The sequence below is a fragment of the Salmo salar genome, chromosome ssa01, assembly GCF_905237065.1.
Source record: "Salmo salar chromosome ssa01, Ssal_v3.1, whole genome shotgun sequence".
NCBI classification, from domain to species: domain Eukaryota; kingdom Metazoa; phylum Chordata; class Actinopteri; order Salmoniformes; family Salmonidae; genus Salmo; species Salmo salar.
Genome location: NC_059442.1, coordinates 80,361,674 through 80,382,710, shown reverse-complemented (window position 1 = coordinate 80,382,710; position 21,037 = coordinate 80,361,674). Strand labels below are relative to the sequence as shown.

General features: G+C 39.6%; 2 protein-coding genes across 3 annotated transcripts in view; both read right to left on the bottom strand.

The window, feature by feature from the left end:
- Positions 1-19: 19 nt before the first annotated feature.
- On the bottom strand, positions 20-9,505 carry LOC106612504 (mitochondrial pyruvate carrier 1). The gene is made up of 5 exons (XM_014213689.2): positions 9,211-9,505; positions 6,910-6,913; positions 6,444-6,540; positions 6,007-6,139; positions 20-542 (listed from the first exon to the last, which is right to left on the bottom strand). The coding sequence occupies exons 1-5, from the start codon at positions 9,279-9,281 to the stop codon at positions 521-523; spliced, it is 327 nt and encodes a 108-aa protein (XP_014069164.1). The 5' UTR covers positions 9,282-9,505; the 3' UTR covers positions 20-520.
- Positions 9,506-11,040: 1,535 nt separating this feature from the next.
- The window catches only part of LOC106612512 (ribosomal protein S6 kinase alpha-2), a 47,877-nt gene continuing 37,880 nt past the window's right edge, over positions 11,041-21,037 (bottom strand). For both annotated transcript variants that reach the window (XM_045723232.1, XM_014213719.2), the window contains 9 exons: positions 20,399-20,532; positions 18,690-18,815; positions 18,125-18,214; positions 17,695-17,853; positions 17,420-17,581; positions 17,254-17,330; positions 14,481-14,598; positions 14,246-14,383; positions 11,041-13,307 (listed from right to left, as the gene is read on the bottom strand). In XM_045723232.1, the coding sequence (XP_045579188.1) occupies positions 13,182-13,307; positions 14,246-14,383; positions 14,481-14,598; positions 17,254-17,330; positions 17,420-17,581; positions 17,695-17,853; positions 18,125-18,214; positions 18,690-18,815; positions 20,399-20,532 (1,130 nt within the window). In that variant the 3' untranslated portion in view covers positions 11,041-13,181. The remainder of the gene's footprint in view (positions 13,308-14,245; positions 14,384-14,480; positions 14,599-17,253; positions 17,331-17,419; positions 17,582-17,694; positions 17,854-18,124; positions 18,215-18,689; positions 18,816-20,398; positions 20,533-21,037) is intronic.

Sequence of the window (21,037 nt, the reverse complement as noted above, 5' to 3'; positions counted from 1 at the left end):
GTTAAAATCAGCCACTCAATGGATATCAGACAGTTTATTAGACATTATGAGCATGTAGTTTGATCAGTGTAAGAGGAAGTTTCATTTATGGAAAATAGATAATGGTTTATTCATAATCTTCAGAAATAAACACTGCCATGGCAACACAGAGTAACACTTGTATTGCCTGTACATTCTGATAAAGATTGTGTTATTGGTAGCTAATACATTTACCAAAATGAGGACGTAACCTAGAGTGCATGTGTTACAGACCATCTCTTTAAAAGACATCTGTAAAAGGGCTTCTACAGACTCCATTTCATTAGTTTGTGCATGATACATGGTGCAAAATCAATCTATTCATTGACCTTATATACACCTGAAGAAACAGACATTGTGATCTTCAACATAAGTTGAAACTTAATTAACAATGAGTTTTACATAGGTATGCAATGATAAGATAAAATTGCCATACACCCGAAACCCATACAACCAAACGATGCTGGTTTCTAACTAAACTAAATATTCTGCAATTCCACCCCTAAGATGACTTCTTCTCCAAGCTGGAAAGAAGGGGAAAAAATCCATAAGAATTACTGGAGATACACATTATGTAGAATAGCATTAAGTCTTAAATTATAACCAGTGACTATGTTTCAATATCTATGTGGGTACAGTGTGTGTAATATATATATATATATATATCCATCCAGTTGAAGTCAGAAGTCAACATTCACTTTGATTGGAGTCATTAAAACTCATTTTCAACCACTCCACAAATTTCTTGTTAGCAAGTCAGTTAGGACATCTACTTTGTGCATGACAAGTAATTATTTCACGTATAATTCACTGTATCACAATTCCAGTGGGTCAGCAGTTTACATACACTAAGTTGACTGTGCCTTTAAACAGCTTGGAAAATTCAAGAAAATGATGTCATGGCTTTAGAAGCTTCTGATAGGATAATTGACATCATTTGAGTCAATTGGAGATGTACCTGTGGATGTATTTCAAGGCCTACCATCAAACTCAGTGCCTCTTTGCATGACATCATGGGAAAATCAGAAGATATCAGCCTAGAACTAAGAAAAAGAAATGTAGACCTCCACAAGTCTGGTTCATCCTTGGGAGCAATTTCCAAACGCCTGAAGGTGCCACGTTCATCTGTACAAACAATAGTACGCAAGTATAAACACCATGGGACCACGCAGCCCTCATACCGCTCAGGAAGGAGATGCATTCTGTCTCCTAGAGATGAACGTACTTTGGTGCAAAAAGTGCAACTCAACCACAGAACAACAGTAAAAGGACCTTGTGAAAGGCCGCTCAGCAAGGAAGAAGCCACTGCTCCAAAACCGCCAGACTACAGTTTGCAACTGCACATGGGGACAAAGACTCTAGTTTTTGGAAAAATTTCCCCAGGTCTGATGAAACAAAAATAGAACTGTTTGGCCATAATGACCATCGTTATGTTTGGAGGAAAAAGGGGGAGGCTTGCAAGCCGAAGAACACCATCTCAACCATGAAGCACGGGGGTGGCAGCATCATGTTGTGGGGGTGCTTTGCTGCCGGAGGGAGCGGTGCACTTCACAAAATAGATGTCATCATGAGGTAGGAAAATTATGTGGATATATTGAAGCAACATCTCAAGACATCAGTCGGGAAGTCAAAGCTTGGTCGCAAATGGGTCTTCCAAATGGACAATGACCCCAAGCATACTTCCAAAGTTGTGGCAAAATGGCTTAAGGACAACAAAGTCAAGGTATTGGAGTGGCATCACAAAGCCCTGAACTCAATCCTATAGAAAATATGTGGGCAGAACTGAAAAGCATGTGCGAGCAAGGAGGCCTACAAACCTAACTCAGTTACACCAGCTCTGTCAGAAGGAATGGGCCAAAAATTCACCCAACTTATTGTGGGAAGCTTGTGGAAGGCTACCCGAAACGTTTGACCCAAGTTAAACAATTTAAAGGCAATGCTACCAAATACACTCAATTAGCATGTAACTTCTAACCCACTGGGAATGTGATGAAAGAAATAAAAGCTGAAATAAATCATTCTCTCTACTATTATTCTGACATTTCACATTCTTAAAATAAAAGTGGTGATCCTAACTGACCTAAGACAGGGAATTTTTACTAGGATTAAATGTCAGGAATGATGAAAAACTGGAGTTCAAACGTATTTGGCTGAGGTGCATGTAAACTTCCGACTTCAACTGTGTGTGTGTGTGTGTGTGTGTGTGTATATATATATGTACGTAAATATATTTTTTTTTAAAGGAGAAAGACAGAGACTGTAGTTAAGATGCTATCATGGATATGGATAAAATAAATGACATGAAGTACTGTGCTTCCATGTTGTACATTTTTTGTTAATTTGATGGTAACTTTCAACATGTTCTTGGACGGGGAAAACCCAAAAGATGTTTGGGCTTCAAGGCTGTGGCCTCCTTGAAATATCCGTCTATTATACCCTAACAAGTGCCACAAAGAAGTTGTTACGGAGAGGAGACACATCTGAGCAGTGACTAAATCACATACAGTCAGAACACACCTACTCATTCAAGGTTTTTTCTTATTTATTTATTTTTTACTATTTTCTACATTGTAGAATAATAGTGAAGACATCAAAACTATGAAATAACACATATGGAACCATGTAGTAACCAGAAAAGTGTTAAACAAATCAAAATATATTTTATATTTGTGATTCTTCAATGTAGCCATCCTTTGCCTTGACAGCTTTGCACACGCTTGGCATTCTCTCAACCAGCTTCATGAGATCGTCTCCTGGAATGCATTTCAATTAACAGGTGTACCTTCTTAAAAAGTTAATTTGTGGAATTTCTGTCCTTCTTAATGTGTTTGAGCTAATCAGTTGTTGTAACAAGGTATTGTTTTTATTTAACTAGGCAAGTCAGTTAACCTCTTACATCTAGACGTTCCGCTAGCGGAACACCTGCTCCAATATCCAATGATGGGCGTGGTGCGAAATACAAACTCCTCTAAAATCCGAAAACTTCAATTTTTCAAACATATGACTATTTTACACCATTTTAAAGACAAGACTCTCGTTAATCTAACCACACTGTCCGATTTCAAAAAGGCTTTACAGCGAAAGCAAAACATTACATTATGTCAGCAGAGTACCCAGCCAGAAATAATCAGACACCCATTTTTCAAGCTAGCATATAATGTCACAAAAAACAAAACCACAGCTAAATGCAGCACTAACCTTTGATGATCTTCATCAGATGACAACCCTAGGACATTATGTTATACAATGCATGCATGTTTTGTTCAATCAAGTTCATATTTATATCAAAAACCAGCTTTTTTACATTAGCATGTGACGTTCAGAACTAGCATACCCCCGCAAACATCCGGTGAATTTACTAAATGACTCACGATAAACGTTGACAAAAAACATAACAATTATTTTAAGAATTATAGATACAGAACTCCTCTATGCAATCGATATGTCCGATTTTAAAATAGCTTTTCGGTGAAAGCACATTTTGCAATATTCTCAGTAGATAGCCCAGCCATCACGGCTAGCTATTTAGACACCGACCAAGTTTAGCCCTGACCAAACTCCGATTTACTATTACAAAAGTTTGATTACCTTTGTTGTCTTCGTCAGAATGCACTCCCAGGACTGCTACTTCAATAACAAATGTTGGTTTGGTCCAAAATAATCCATCGTTATATCCAAATAGCGGAGTTTTGTTCGTGCGTTCTAGACACTATCCGAAGTGTAAATAAGGGTTACGAGCATGGCGCAATTCGTGACAAAAGATTTCTAAATATTCCATTACCGTACTTCGAAGCATGTCAACCGCTGTTTAAAATCAATTTTTATGCCATTTTTCTCGTAAAAAAGCGATAATATTCCGACCGGGAATCTGCGTTTAGGTAAAAAGAGGAAAGAAAACAAAGCATTCGGTCAACGCGGGCATTCGGTCGACGCGGGCACTCGCCTGAGTCTCACAGTACTGTAACCAGCCACTACCCAAACGCGCTACTTTGTTTCAACCAGAGCCTGCAAAGCCACGATTCAGCTTTTTGCCGCCTTCTGAGAGACCATGTGAGCCGTAGGAAGTGTCACGTAACAGCAGAGATCCCCTGTAATGGATAGAGATGGCAAAGAAGGCCAGGAAATGGTCAGACAGGGTACTTCCTGTACAGAATCTTCTCAGGTTTTGGCCTGCCAAATGAGTTCTGTTATACTCACAGACACCATTCAAACAGTTTTAGAAACTTTGGAGTGTTTTCTATCCAAAGCTAATAATTATATGCATATTCTAGTTTCTGGGCAGGAGTAATAATCAGATTAAATCGGGTACGTTTTTTATCCGGCTGTGAAAATACTGCCCCCTATCCATAACAGGTTAAGAACAAATTCTTATTTACAGTGACGGCCTACCCTGGCCAAACCCAAACGACACTGGGCCAATTGTGCGCCGCCCTATGGGACTCCAACCACAGCCGGTTGTGATACAGCCTGGAATCGAACCAGGGTCTGTTGTGACACCTCTAGCACTGAGATGCAGTGCCTTAGACCGCTGTGCCACTCGGGAGGGTTGGTATACAGAAGATAGCACTATTTGGTAAAAGACCAAGTTAATATTATGGAAAGAACAGCTGAAATAAGAAAAGAAACCGACAGTCCATCATTACTTTAAGACATGAATGTCAGTCAATGCATAAAAATAAAAATAAAAGTTTCTTCAAGTGCAGTTGCAAAAACCATGAAGCACTATGATGATACTGGCGCTCATGAGGACCGCCACAGGAAAGGAAGACCCAGAGATACCTCTGCTGCAGAGGATAAGTTAATTTGAGTTACCAGCCTCAGAAATCGGCAATTAACTGCACTTCAGATTGCAGCCCAAATAAATGCTTCACAGAGTTCAAGTAACAGACATGTCAACTGTTCCGAGGAGACTGCATGAAATCAGGCCTTTATGGTCTAATTGCTGCAAAGAAACCAATACTAAAGAACACCAATAAGAAGAAGAGACTTGCTTGGGCCAAGAAACACGAGCAATGGACATTAGACCGGTGGAAATCTGTCCTTTGGTCTGATGAGTCCAAATTTGAGATTTTTGGTTCGAGCCGCCACGTCTTTGTGAGACACAGAGTAGGTGAACGGATTAACTCTGCATGTGTGGTTCCCACCGTGAAGCATGGAGGTGGTGGTGTGATGGTGCTTTGCTGGTGACACTGTCAGTGATTTATTTAGAATTCAAGGCACACTTAACTAGCATGGCTACCACAGCATTCTGCAACAGTACGCCATCCCATCTGATTTGCGCTTAGTGGGACTATCATTTGTTTTTCAACAGGTCAATAACACAAAACACACCTCCAGGCTATTTGACCAAGAATGAGAGTGATGGATTACTGCATCAGATGACCTGGCCTCCACAATCACCCAACCTCAACCCAATTGAGATGGTTTGGGATGAGCTGGACAGCAGAGTGAAGGAAAAGCAGCCAACAAGTGCTCAGCCTATGTGGGAACTCCTTCAAGGCTGTTGGAAAAGCATTCCTCATGAAGCTGGTTGAGAGAATGCCAAGAGTGTGCAAAGCTGTCATCAAGACAAAGAGTGGCTATTTGAAAAACCTCAAATATATTTAGAATTGTTTAACACTTTTTTGGTTACTACATGATTCCATGTGTTATTTCATAGTTTTGATGTCTTCAATATTATTCTACAATGTAGAAAATAGTAAAAATAAAGAAAACCCCTTGAATGAGTAGGTGTGTTCAAACATTTGACTGGTACTGTATGTGTTATTATATTTATTTAACTAGGCAAATCAGTTAAGAACAAACTCTGATTTACAATGATGGCATACACCGGCCAAAGCTGGACGACCCTGGGCCAATTGTGCGCCACCCTATGTTCAGGTTGTTGTTGCACGGTGCTTTGTAACCAAAATGGAAAACTGGTATAAAACAAAATTAGTTTGGCATTGAAATAAGCAAATCATGCAGTACAGTAAAATGTGAGCTTACTTGTATTTGATAAGTCGTGATCCTTGAATGAGCTGGGCTGTCTCATTGGTTAGGTGGCAAGCAAAGAGGAGCCAATTCCTTGGCTGAACTTTGTATGCAAACCTCATAAACAGGAGTGAGTAGCAGGTCAGAGCTGCGGGGGGGGGGGCAACAACAAAGAACACTGAATAAATAAGGACTTTCAGACATCCTTATCAGAAAAAAAACAAAATGTTCTTGCCTCGTGTGTCAGACTGCAGGAAAGGTATGTTTAAGTTCAAAGAATAATGTTAACCTATTGGAATTCTACTTTATCAAAGCATGGAGCTATTCAACAAGCGTGAGACTGCTGCTGGTATTATAGTGAACAGGTGATCAATCCCTGGCAGAAAGTCCCTAATGCTATAGCTAGCTAAAACGGCAGCAATTGTGTTGAGTCTGTTTTCCAATCGTCTCACCAAAGGTCATTCTGCCACTGATAATCTCAGGGCTTTTCTTCATGTCACTTATGGCAGCTATGGGCAGACCCCAGTTGGCCACAGGTCCCCAGAAGTGCTGGAATAGAAGTAGAAAACAAAATTAAGGAACAATTAATGTAGAGAGCAACGAGGTTACTGTAAGGGTCAAATGTATTCAAGTTGCCATAGCAATTATACAGTCTTGCCAACTAACTACCTATGAGAGGAGTCTATCTGCTATGTTCAATGAAGCCAAAAGATTCTGTGATTTTTTTTTGTATACAAAAAGTTCTGACGAAGGCCTTGAGGCCGATACGTAAAGCTAAATAAAGAGCAGTGATACTAACAAACGCAGTGTGTGGGGTTTCTTCTTTTTCCCCCTCGTTATTCAATTGTTACCATGTACCAGTAACACAGATAGCTCAGATGTGCGAGTACCTTTTGAGTAGACAAAAACAAAACTTACTGTGCTTATTTTGAACGTTCCCGGTAGGACACCAAGATGACAGACATAAGACAAAAGGAGTTTTGGTTAGGAGATATGCCTATACAGGAAAACAACCAACACATCGCATCATGCCTGACAAACTAATAATGCAGAGTTCAAGTCATGTCGGGAACTCGTGAATATGATCTTCCTACCAGGAAACATTGCATGTGAATGACCCTCCAACTCATAATTACGACAAGGAAACTCCAGTATGATCTCTGGACCCCCAGCTTTCCCACATGCATCATTGAAAATGGCCACAAACATGGCCGTGTTTTCGGCTGTCAATGTTGAGAAAGGAAAGATGCAAGAACCAATCTCAACGCTCCCAAGATGTTCCTCCGAAGTAGACAAGTCGTTCCTCTGATTACTCCAGACATGACGTAAACGCAGCATAATACTAATATAGGGCTGACATCACCAGCAACACATCAGCACACACAGCAGTAGGCTAGTTTGACAGCTAGCTCTCGAGAACCCAAGGAGGCCCACAAGGGCTTACAGCCGCCGGCCCCCTTTTGGGTTTTCGGCTGAAGGTGTCCTGACACTCTGTTTTGACGTTTAGAAATGTTAAAGCTGCAATATCTAACGTTTTGGGGCAACCCGACCAAATTCACATAGAAATGTGAGTTATAGATGTGTCATTCTCACTGAAGTGGTAAATCAAATCAGTCACATTCACGTCTTTGTGGGTGTAACAAAATACTTGTGAATCATTTCTATGTGCGCTATTTCTATGCTTCCTGTCTTAAATTTTGTATTTGTGTCTTACCACCATACACCAGCTTCAAATACAATATTTTTGGTTACTGAAAATTACTTCAGTGATTTAATGGGTACAATGATTCTCTAAACGTGCTTGTTGTCACAAAACGAAATTAGGCAAACTATTAGAATTCTGGCAACCAGGAAATGTCGGAGTGATTTCTGCATATTGCACCTTTAATAATCCTCGCTTGTGATACGGTTTTGGAAACCTTAACTTTCATACCAACGAGAAACAATCTTTCAAATACAAAAGACGTACGACACAGCCTCCAGCCGAGGTACCACAACCTCTCACCTTGCTCTAGCATTTCGATTGTTACACTCTTTCCTGAAAACCCACGTTGAATTGCGTAAGGAACACTCATGACCTATACATACTGTAATGAAACAGCAGGGAGCAGGGTTTCGAACCCTCGACATTCAAGCCCGAAGTCCGGCGCGCTTTCGACTGTGCCGCAAAAGCATGCTCGAGCGGCAGAGTCGATTTCCGCGCTTATAAACCCAGGGTCTTTACACTACTCCCTCCTTTCAAAGAGCGCGTCCTCGCGCTAGCTTGCGACTCAACGTCTTACAGGAAGGCGCTCACCGGCCAAGCACACGCACTGTCGTGGATGCAAGGTCCGATCACTTCTGACACCAATGTAATGAAACAGCAGGGAGCAGGTTTCGAACCCTCGACCTTCAAGCCCGAAGTCCGGCGCGCTATCGACTGTGCCGCAAAAGCATGCTCGAACCGCAGAGTCGATTTCCGCGCTTATAAACCCAGGGTCGTTACAATACTTTACCAGTTGTCCGTGCTTTTGGCGGTAAGAATGTGAGACAATATCCATAGGAAAGTATAATTACAACAACTTTTCAAAGCGCTGGTTGTGCATTCACATTTGATATCGCCTGAAACATTCGCACAAAATAAAAAAGGTTTGAAAAGGTGATGTAATTAAACTTTCAGGTAGATATATTGTCTCGTATTTCTACCGCCATAAGGACCAACCACATGAGCAACCCGTACTTTAAAATATAATTTTATTCAACATTCTGGCTTATAGAGGTCACGAGAGGAAACGGTCCTGATTCAAATCACATGCAATTCAATGTCGGGTTTCAAAGCAAGTGTTACTCGGAACACAGCTGGGTGCAACTTTGCTAAACTAAGTACGTTAAGTGTATCTTTTGTATTTGTAAAAAAAAAAATCTAACTCGTAAAAGTTAAGTTCGAAATGTTTCCCGCAAAATGGGACGTGCAATAATGACCCAGCAATGTAATTGGGGTCATGACAAGGGCTAACTTGAGTGATGCCAAAAACATTCAAGAACAAACGTCCTTCAGGCCGGACACAATATTTGTTTAAAAAAAAAAAAACGTTAACGGCGGGAGCTACAATTTACAACTAACGTTAGCTCGATGCGTTTGATAATTAATTGCATTGCTATATTAGGTAGCTGGCTAGTTGGTAAAGTAAAATTGTTACTGTAGCTAGGTATCTTCCAGATCTTGCAAATGCGTCATACCTCATGAGATACTCTCTGAACTCCTTGCTTTTAAGATGGTCAACAGCTTTACGTGCCAAAGTACCTGCCATGACTGTGGTGGTTAGCAGTGCAGAGGAAATTATAACTATGGGAATGTGCAAGCTGGATAAATGCAATTTAGGTTAGAGGACACTAGTGGTCACAGCTCGTCACCAAAACATTATATTCACGACACTATCGCAATCACTCAGTTAGGACGGCTCTCATTGGTGTTGCTATGCAATCTCACGATTTCCGGCCTCATGGTGATGACTCGCCTTTACCAAATATTGTTTACAATTAAACCAAGATAGAACAAAGCTTGTCGTTTCCGATGGGAACAAGTCATAGTGGGCAGAACAAGCAATGAGGAGGGCAGAACCAAGCACGAGATAGCGAGATCCTATTGGCGCGTTCTAGCATCATCTGCATATTTCCGTTAGGGAACGCCTACTCTGTGAAGTGCGCGTGTGCAGTAACTTATTCACCTTTGCACTCTTTCGAAACAAGGAGATTAAAAAAAAAACTTTTGCCACGGGTAAAGTCTACAAAACTTTGTCCACTCTGTGGATTACATATTCTAGTTTTGGGAACAGAAAACTGTATTGAAATGAAATGTTTAATCGATGAGAAACTTTGCAGAATGTCGGCTAAATTCCATCTCGTTCCATCTTCTCCCACTGCTGGCCAGTGGGTTTCCTCTCACTACCATATTTGGAAACGCCAAGCTGGTGCTTCACATTTAGGCATCTGGGGAAATATCTCTCATTTGTCTATCTGTGCATCTACTTTCTGAGATTGTGCAACTGATCCAGGATCAGCATCTTCTCTCTTGGTAGATTTATTTTTCATTATTTAACCTTTATTTAACTAGGCAAGTCAGTTAAGAACATATTCTTATTTACAATGACAGCCTAACCCGGACGACGCTGGGTCAATTGTGTGCCGCCCTATGGGACTCCCAATCACGTCCGGTTGTGATACATCCCAGGATCAAACCATGGTCTGTAGTGACGCCTCTAGCACTGAGATGCAGTACCTTATACCGCTGCGCCACTCGGGAGCCCAATACACATATTGCTCAAGAATAGTGGCTGAACTGGTTACACCACAATTCTCAGGTGTCCCTTTAGCTATCACTTACTGGCTCAAACATATAGCTACCACCTTTAAAACATGTAGAACCAGGAAACAATGAGCAACCGTTTTAGACTGACCACACTTCCATTCAATTAGGCTTTGATTTCAACTATTTGCATAGTATTATAATAATGAATAACATGCCATTTAGCAGACACTTTTATCCAAAGCAACGTACTGTAGTGTATGCATCACATTTTATGAGTGGGACCAGTGGAAGTCAAACCCACGACCCTTGAGTTGCAAGCACCATGCTCTACAAACTGAGCCACACAGGACCACAAATTGTCAACAAACTGCCATTAGTCAACGTGTGTATGCCTGACCCATATGCGATTTATGCTGCAATTCTGCATTTCATACGGGTCCTAACTGGACTATTTCTCTAATGGTTTCCAATAAGACATTGTGACTAAGATGCTCCGTGTGGATCCACACCAATGGCTAACCGCCCCCCCGGTTCTCAGACACCAGTGAATAGTCAACCAAGAATAGCTGTCTCAAGAGTCATCTTATAAGATAGGATGTACAGCTTGTGAAGGTAAGGAGGAAAACCTTAGAAAAACACTAAACCTGACATAGTGTAAGAAGCACCATCATCTGCATGTGGTGCCAATCTCTAGCCTCGTATACCAGACTGACCACATTGTTTCAGTCACTGTGTGTATGCCTGACCCAATCATCACAAAATATCAACAAGAGTTTATTCCACACTTGATTTATTTTTACATTTAGCCTACACAGTATGTACAGTCCTACTAGCACAGATACTAACACTCACACTGACTTTGCCAATAGCTACTTTGAGGAAAATGTACTTACTATGACTGAGATGTGTGGTTGCCCCATCTAGCTGTCTTAAGATGAATGCACTAACTGTAAGTCACTCTGGATAAGAGCATCTGCTAAATGATTAAAATGTCAATGTAAATGTACTCCTTTCACAATGTTACTTTTTACTTAGTGGTTATGAGACAGTGTGTGCTCACTTGAGGGCTTTTTGACTGAACAACACAGAGCTGAAGACACTTTGAATCAATTATCTTTGCAGAAGTACCTTCAGCATGCACAAAACACTTAAGATCTATACAAGCCACAGCAGCACAAGGAGAGGCATTGATCAAGGTACTCTATTGTGTTATTCTATGGTGGATTGTTCTTTACATCATGTATTTGAGTAGTTATTCAATGAAGCTTTGTGAAAACAGAAATTAAGGCTCACTGTGCAATCAGCTATAATGCTTTTAATTTTCTCTGTCCCAATTTAGCAAGTTGTACTGTCAAAATGATGAATATATTCTAAAGGTAAGTCTGTAGTATTTACCCTATGTAACCTGTTTTGTCATATTGGTGTGTATCCCATATTCTTCTTATTATGGAGCAACTAATGCTCCATTGTGGGCTTAGGTTGATTGATAAACCATTCCTGAATTCTGTGTGCTTTCTACCTGTAATTCTATATCTCAATGTGTGAGTACACTGAATACTGTTGAGATTTCTTGTGTGTTTCACATAGCTTCTTTACTACTTGACTTGCACATAAATCAGAAACAAAGGCATCCAAGGTGGCATTCTACTGTAGGTGTTTTTTGTTGTCCCTGTTCAAAAATGGAACAATAAATGTAAATACTCATGTGAATTCATATTGGTTCCATACTGTTTAAAGATGAATGGTATATTTTCTGAAAAATAAATAAATAATGTTTTACAGACGGCAAAACAAGGTAATGCTGATAAAGGCAATGTATTTGCTAATACAACAAATACTTCCTTCCAGAAAGTCACTTCAGATCAGGTATAAAACACTTAAATCTGTTGTGTATTAAAAATAAAATAAATAGACATTTACATAAATTAATACACAAAAATAATGGATAATGTAGAAACAAATACATTTGTTTGATCAAATAACTTAAATGAGTCACATTTAAAATAAATATAACTTGCATTGGCAATTTATAAATGGGTCTGTTTTCAGTAAACCCTCCAAAAACACGTAGAATGCTGTTAGAAATGGCCAAAACTATCAAAAGCATCCAAAATAATGCTCACTACATTTTTTTAAACAATAGAGTGAATTTGTGATCTACAGAAAATAAATATTGTACACTACAGTATATCGAACCTTATGAACCAACCTGAAAATCAAAGACAGATGCATACATATACTCTTTGTGCTCATTTAGCCATTTCAGTTTCTGTTACAAAAATGTATCAACGTATCCTCAGCAGCTGTAGCTGAACATTTACATTGCCAACAATCTGTCAGCAATTACTCTCCCAGATGAAGACTAATAAAAGTAACATTCCAACATGCCACAGCGAAAAATACAGATTTCCGATGTTGATAAAATCCCGTAAATGTAGTTAGTTATATGTAGTCATCATAAACTGTTCTCAACTTCTCTGTTACAGCCTTTATGACAGTGTCAACTTGAGGTTCTGTAAGATTACTTGGTCTTCTAGATAATATCATATGAAACATACTCTACATAATACAAAGGTGTCAAATAATTAAAGAGTAGCAGATGGCACCTAAAGGAAAAGGCAAATATGAATGAATAAAATATATGAACATTACATATCTTCAATACCAATGAACATTTGAACATCATTCTGGTTGGTCTTTTAATACCACCATTTGTTTCTAGTGCATCTAAAATCTGTAAAGATTTCTTTCTTAGTGCAACAACCGGATGTATCTTCTCCACATTTTTTTCTTCTTCTGATAAGTTGCTCCTCCTTGCTCCCACTATTGTGGACTTCCTGGTATTTTGGACGGGCACTTAAACCCCTTTTCTAACTCTGTCCCTGAATCATATATGAGGGTGCTATAAACCAGTGGATGTGAGTCTCTTCATTCCTCTTCTCTGCGCCAAACTTGAAGACTCCACAGGCTCCAGCTTTGGGGCCAGAGGCAAACGATTCAAAGCCAAGTATGTTGCAGCCATTGCACCCTAGAACGACAGAGAAAAACATCTTTAAATGATATAAAGCTGGAAAAATTGCTCTGTGGATAAAAACTGCATATTTAAAGGCCCAGTACAGTAAAACATTGGATTTTCTGTGATTTATTTACATACTATGAGGTTGGAATAATACTGTGAAATTGTGAAAATTATGATAATGTTCTTTTAGCGTAAGAGCTGTCTGAAAAGACGGCCTGAAATTTCTGCCTGTTTTGGTGGGATAGAGATTTTGCCCACCTGGTGATATCCTCAGGCGGTAAATTAGTTAATAGACCAATATGAAAGAGCATTCCAAACCTCTCTGCCGATAACAGCTAGTTTTCCGTTTTCACCTCACCACTCAGACCATTCCCAGACAGTCTTAGCAAAATTCTTAATAAGAAATTGCTAAGAAGCTATTATTTGACAATTTTAATTGAACAAAATCACAGTAAGGTATTTAATTGCTACCCAGAAATGATTTGATATTGAAATAAAAAAGGCTGCATTGGACCTTTTTAAGGGGGCAAAGCGAGCACAGTATGTGAAACTTTGAGCAGGTTTCAAATGACTTTGGCTGACAGAAGAACGCAAAAGGTCTACATGTAATGGCAGAGCTGTACACAGGGTGGCAGTAGAATGTCAGTGAATACTGAAATGGCATTTCTACAGAGGACAAATTAATTTGTAGAGACCTTTCATAAATCAGTGAGCTTTAGCAGGCAAAAATGCCTGCTAAATGCCTGCACAAAAATGCCTGCACAATTAGCTAACATAATTTGCTTAGGGACAAATCGACTAGCCTGGTCAATCAGTCAAACTGCTGGGCTGAAGTGAAACAATGTGGTCAGTCTGGTTTACGAGGCTAGAGATTGGCACAACCTGCAGATGATGGTGCTTCTTACACTATGTCAGGTTTAGTGTTTTTCTTAGGTTTTCCTCCTTACCTTCACAAGCTGTACATCTTGTCTGATGAGCTGACTCTGAGACAGCTGTTCTCGGTTGACTATCCACTGGTGTCTGAGAACCTGGGGGGCCGTCAGCCGTTGGTGTGGATCCACATGGAGCATCTTAGTTACAATGTCCTATTGGAACCCAATAAAGAAATAGTCCAGTTAGGACCAGCATTTATTAATCAAATTCAACAATGATGTGTCATTAATAAAAGCCAAGTAACCTCACCTTTGCAGCATCAGAAACTGTATCCCAGTTTCCTCCAATGAGGGCATATTTTCCACTACCAATGCGAGCCAGTATTTCCTCCGGGGTGTCATTAAGACCATTGGCAAAAGGGGTGAAGCTGTAAGCACAAGTGTGGGGAAGGACAAAACAATCATACACTTTTCAATAATACTTTAGGTAACTGAGTTAACCTTTTTCACCCTGCTCTACCGTAATGAATGTGCTAACCTGTTTCCCAAATAATTATGTATCTGGGTTTGTTTGAATTGGGGGGTCTTGTATTTCTTTTAGTATCTCAAATCAAAATCAAATTTAATTGGTTGCGTACACAGTTTAGCAGATGTTATAGAGGGTGTAGCAAAATGCTTGTGTTACTAGCTCCTAATAGTGCAGTAAAATGTCAAACAAGTAGGCCTAGACAAATAATAAAAAATAAAAAAACAATATTCAGAACGAATCCAATTAACACTATCAGTAATCCAAATGCAATCTATGCATATATACACCAGAAATAAATATACTAAGAATGATATGTACAGCAGTAGATATAAATGTTATAGTGCTTTCAGAAAGTATTCAACCCTCTTGACTTTTTCCACATTTTGTTCTGCCATAGCCTGAATTTAAATGGATTAAATTGAGATGTTGTGCCACTGATCTACACACTATACCCCATAATGTTAAAGTAGAAATTTGTATGTAGAAATTTTTACAAATTAATTACAAATGAAAAGTTGTATTCAAAGAGTATTCAAACCGTTTGTTATGACAAGCCTAAATAAGTTCAGGAGTAAAAATTTGCTTAACAAGTCACATAATACGTTTCATGGACTCACTCTGTGTGCAATAATAGAGGTTAACATGATTTTCAAATGACTACCCCATCTCCGTACACCACACATACAATTCTCTGTAAGGTCCCTCAGTCGAGTAGTGAATTTCAAGCACAGATTCAACTACATAGACCAGGAACGTTTCCAATGCCTCGCAGAGAAGGGCACCTATTGGTAGATGGGTACAAATAAAAAAGCAGACACTGAATATCCCTTTGAGCATGGTGAAGATATTAATTACACTTTAGATAGTGTATCAATACACCCAGTCACTATGACGATACAGGCGTATGTACTAACTCCGTTTCTGGAGAGGAAATAAACTGCTCAGGGATTTCACCATGAGGCCAATGGTGACATTAAAACAGTTACAGAGTATAAATGGCTATGATAGGTTAAAATTGAGGATGGATCAAGAACATTGTAGTTACTCCACAATACTAAACTAAATGACAGTGAAAAGAAGGAAGCCTATACAGAATACAAATATTCCAAAACATGCATCCTGTTTGCAATAAGGCACTAAAGTAATACTGCAAAAAATGAGGCAAAGAAACAACATTTTTGTCCTAAATACAAAGCCTTATGCTTGGGGCAAATCCAACACATCACTGAGTAACACTATATTTTCAAGCATGGTGGTGGCTTCATCATGTTATAGATACGCTTTTCATCGATAAGGACTGGGGAGTTTCAGGATAGAAATAAACATAATAGAGCTAAGCTCAGGAAAAATCCTAGAGGACAACCTGGTTCAGTCTGCTTTCCAACAGAGACAGGGAGAAAAGTTCACCTAAAACTCAAGGCCAAATATACACTGGAGTTGCTTACCAAGACGACATTGAATGTTCCTGGGTGGCCAAGTTACAGTTTTGACCTAAATTGGCTTTATAATCTATGGCAAAACCTGAAAATGGCTGTTTAGCAATAATCAACAACCAACTTGACAGAGCTTGAAGAGTTTAAAAAATAATAATAATAATGTACAATCCAGGTGTGCAAAGCTTTAAGAGACTTACCCCAAAAGACTCACAGCTGTAATCGCTGCCAAAGGTGTTTCTACCAAATATATTAGTTATTTGTCATTTATTTTTTCTAATTTTTCTTCAACTTTTCTTAAATGACAATTAAATCAATTTTAATCCCACTTTGTAACACAACAAAATGTGGAAAAAGTAAAGGGGGTTGAATACTTTCTGAAGGCACTGTATTAGCTAGGTCAAGAATCCAGTATAAATACGCAGTGTATAAACACTGTAACAAAAAATTCAATGTACAGTAGTAGATACAGTGGGTCAGAATGAGCTATGTCGAGAATACAGTATACACAGACAGTGTGAAAAACAGTATAAAAGAAACAGGAAGTGTCCAGTGTTTAATGTCTCTATATACATGGGACAGCAGCATTGGCTGTTGGTGTGTGTGAGTGTCTTTGTGAGTATGGGCTATATCTGAGGTGCTATTTTTAGGCCATTTCTCCAATAGCCTTATTGAGCAAAAACATAATAATAATAATGGCATCTAAACAGTGTTTGACATCTATGAAAGAATTCAGCTTTTTTTCTAATGCCCTGATTACAGAGATTTAAAACATGAGCCACAGGCTGGGACATTAAATTGTCAGAGCAGGTCCTGAGAGATTTGGCATTGTGCAGAGTACAATTAAAATCACTCTACCGCAGACTCAACCTCAGCTTAGAAAGTAATCCGTCGTCCACTGTCCCTCTCACCGTTCCAAAATGAGTCCTTAATCAGTGGTAGCCAGGAGAGGTAGCACAGTCCAGAATTCATTGTTTTTTGTTTGTTACTGTGAAACTGGTTTAACCAGGTTTCTAGCAAAGGTAAACTGTCACTTAGCAAAGGGAAATTGGGATATAAATGGTCTGACCCTGCGTGTTCAGTCTTCTTGAGGTTTAAATAAACCAGCGAATTAGGATTACCCTGCGAGCATAGTGTAGAGTAGGATTCCCAAACTCCAGATGTCACAAGCAGCATCATACCCCTGCTTCTTCAGGACCTATGAAAGACATGAAGAATCTGTGTCATATCACAATATAGAGATATACAGCACTTGAAATAAATAGAGCTGATCAAACCACTCCTTACCTCTGGAGCCACAAAGTTTGCTGTGTAACAGGGCGTCATGAGGAGACCATTTTCTGCCCTTAATTGTTTGGCGAACCCAAAATCACAAATTCGGATCGATTCCGGATCTCCCGTTTCATCCACATAGAGGATGTTGCTTGGTTTAAGGTCACGATGTACAACCTATGACAAAATAAATAAAATAAATTGCCAGTATGAATATGTCCTAGCTAGGAGCACTACTCCTTTCACTTTGATACAGATTTTAGTTGGACATATACATTCATGATACTGACCCCCTGTGAGTGAAGGTACTCCACTGTCTTGGTAATAGTGCAGAGCACAGCAGAGGTCTCTCGCTCAGAGAAACTCTTCTGATGGAGGATTCTGTCCAGCAGCTCTCCACCTCTCATCAACTCCATCACAAGGTACACATACTTCCCATCGTCATAGACCTAGGGGCCAAAAAGACAGTTTAATCCCACATGGAGTTATTTATGAACCAAGAGTACATTAGTCTAGTCCTCAGAGCCCACAAAAAGTGGCTAGTGAAATTCTAATAGAGATACAAATGGACAAGAGAAGATGCAGTAAAATATGATGGTCAGTGAAAACTCAAGTCTGCTGGACACATTTTTCATTAGTCATGCAAACTCACAAGGTTCTCTGTCCTTATGGAGGGCTTTCAGCATGCGCATGTGTTTGAGTCATTGAATGATTACTTACATCCTTCAGCGTGATAATGTTTGGATGCTGCCCATATCTCAACAGAATCTCAATTTCCTCAGATGGATCTTTTTTGGCTCTGTCGATGATCTGAAAGAGACACACCACACCCCGTTAGATTAGAACAGTTTTTTAATTTAATTTTTTATTTCGCAGACGCTCTTATCCAGCGACTTACAGTAGTGCATACATTTTCGTACTGGTCCCCCTGCTTGGTATCCCTCTTACGATAAAATGTGTGACAGAGCATCATCTGCACAAAATACAGAATCATTGTCGCTGCATGAATCATCCTGAGAGACTATATTATAGTTGAAAGGCTTGTAGTTGTTCCAGGATTCAAGGAAGTGAAATGTGTAAACTACATACAGTATATCACAAAGCTACTATAATTAAAGATGATATATCATTCTGGAATCCTTGTACTGATCGTAACATCCCCTTGCTGCGTATGATGCTGTTTCTTATAACTGATTGGCCGTGAAAATCATTTCTCTCCAAGAATGATAAAGTACCTATAAAAAATATTCCTCTTGAAAAGAATCTACCTATAGGGTTCACTTACTTTGACAGCATATTCAACACTGGTGATTTTGTGGATGCAGCGTTTGCAGACGGAGTACGCCCCCAAGCCCACATCCTCCTTCATCTCATACCCATCAGTGAAATGGATGTTGGTCCCATGAAGTTGCTGAAATGACAAACATATCCAGTCATCATGAAAACGTTTAAGCCTCTGCTCATATTTATGCTCTAAGCTTGTCATCTGATTTAGAAACTATTCGCTCATGTCATAATCCTGCTCAGGCAGACTAGGGAATCCATCAGTCTTCCTATAATCCTCAGACATATTCAGGGGTAGCACACTGGTATTCAAAACAGATCTACTGTAGCTATCAAATTATTCCCCTAGTAAGAATTGTCCTTGAAGAACATTCTATGTGAACAGTGTTCCAGCGAGAGTGCACTTTAGTGGCATTTCTCCTTTCTCTTGTGATGTAATGCTTCATAAGATTTAGGACGTGTTCCTTTATTGCTGTACAGTATGTCAAAACACAAATAAGAGCAAGAAAGGTGAACTGAAAATGTTCACAGTAACAGTCCATCTTGGGTTCACACATCCACCTTGCGGTCTGCAGTATAGTCCATGCTATATTGTGTTCGCTGAGAGACCTTGTCTGCACATATGTTGGCTCATTCATATTCATCCACACTGCAGTGGCATCTAATCTCACTTGTTCAATACAATGGAAATGTTCACCGTTGATCTATGCACCGCCGCAGCAGAGGATCCAAATGTTCTCAGAACGCTGCCACTGCAGAGCACCCATGGCCATGATGTCAGAGGGAACTAAGTGTTCTCACAAATCAATATGTTTTGCTGAGGGCACTGGGAGGCCTCTCTGGTGAGTGACTTCAATGAAATGCTCACTCAGGTATGAACCATCTGATAAGAATCAGTCCTGGTGGTTATGTAAGTGGATCTGTTTTTGTGTGTGCCGCAGGACACACAAAAGGGCCTCTCTGGAGCAGTGGCTAAGACGTGTGTTGTGGTTAGATCAAAAGATCAGGGGTCAGCCTTAAAGAAGAGGGTCACTTCGACCTCACTGTCATTTGTCCACTTAAAATAAATTGAATTCGTCAAAAGACAAATTCCTTAGATGTTTATGCTGTACTATAGGTAAGCGGACAGTCATGTCAGTAACAGCACCATACACAGAAAGACAGAGGTCTCTAGTGGCAGCTTGTTAGTACAGTTGGGCTACAATGTTATCTTCCTTAAGCTCCCACCTTTCATATGTGTCCAATGTGTAAGTAAGAGGACGAAGGTTGCAAAAAGGTATGAATTATGTATAGAGAAAATGTATTTAATTGAATCTTTTATGCCCCACACAATTACAAAATCACCAGAAATGACCTTTGAATATGAGTTGTATTGATGATTGTAAGGGGGCCTTTACTTTCTTTACTCAACACTTTCTGAATACAGTATCAAAAGTGGTTAATCCATTGTATTCTGATGTAATGCCATGACATCCCCCTGAGGTTCCTTCCTGATATCATATTGATTTCTTCTTCTTCCTTTTTACATACAGAAACAAGGCTTGACATTCTCCTTGATGTTGATACTCATGAGTTTTTTCTTCTTCTATATATAAATAAATAAAAGACAATAGCCTGAATGATGTCATATTAAGTATTTAAATAGAGTATGGTTGATAGAGCTGAATAACAGAGATGATTAGTCCTCTCCCTCTAGTCTATCATTCTCACTTGGACAATAGTGTTGACAGTTGAGTTTTGCCGTATTTCAGCAATGGACTGCTCCTGGTCCAGATTAGTGGCCACGAAGCTGAACCCTCTGAAGAGCTGGTGTGTGTTGGCACTGGGAGGGATGCCCGGCGAGTCTGATGGGAGAAAGGTACAGGAAATGTTACAACCACTACTGTCTAACGGGCAGGCACGAAACAAACATGGGAACTAGGACACATTGGCAACTGGAAATACATCACAGTTGACTGAATGTCAGTTATCATTAAATTCACTTTTGAAAAGGTTAGTCCCATTGTACTGTACAACTGTGGCCTAGAGGGTCTTGTCGACAGCTCTGACTTTGCAAACTAGCAGCTGATATAGGAGACTAAATAAATATTGGCACTTTTTGTACCACATTTCCTTTGCCCATGGACTATGATCCATTGAAGGATATAATACTTTCAGAGGATTCAAAAATCAAAGATTTAAAGTTGCAGCTGGGTGACTTTATGCAGATATATAAGTGTGAGTTTATGTGGACATTACAAGAGGGGGTTGTTTGTCAGTAATTGAGTGGCAATTTTATGTCAGTGTGTGAGGAGAAACCAGATGCATGGAGAAATTATTATTCTGAGCATAACAATGAAGCAAACAGCA

What these genes read in the sequence shown, in the direction of transcription:
- LOC106612504 (XM_014213689.2), bottom strand. Translation starts at nt 9,281, where the DNA reads ATGGCAGGTACTTTGGCACGTAAAGCTGTTGACCATCTTAAAAGCAAG. An exon ending in CAGTGGCAGAATGACCTTTG is followed by an intron (nt 6,140 to 6,443) that starts GTGAGACGATTG and finishes CCCCCCCCGCAG; the next exon opens with CTCTGACCTGCTACTCACTC. An exon ending in TCACGACTTATCAAATACAA is followed by an intron (nt 543 to 6,006) that starts GTAAGCTCACAT and finishes CCTTCTTTCCAG; the next exon opens with CTTGGAGAAGAAGTCATCTT.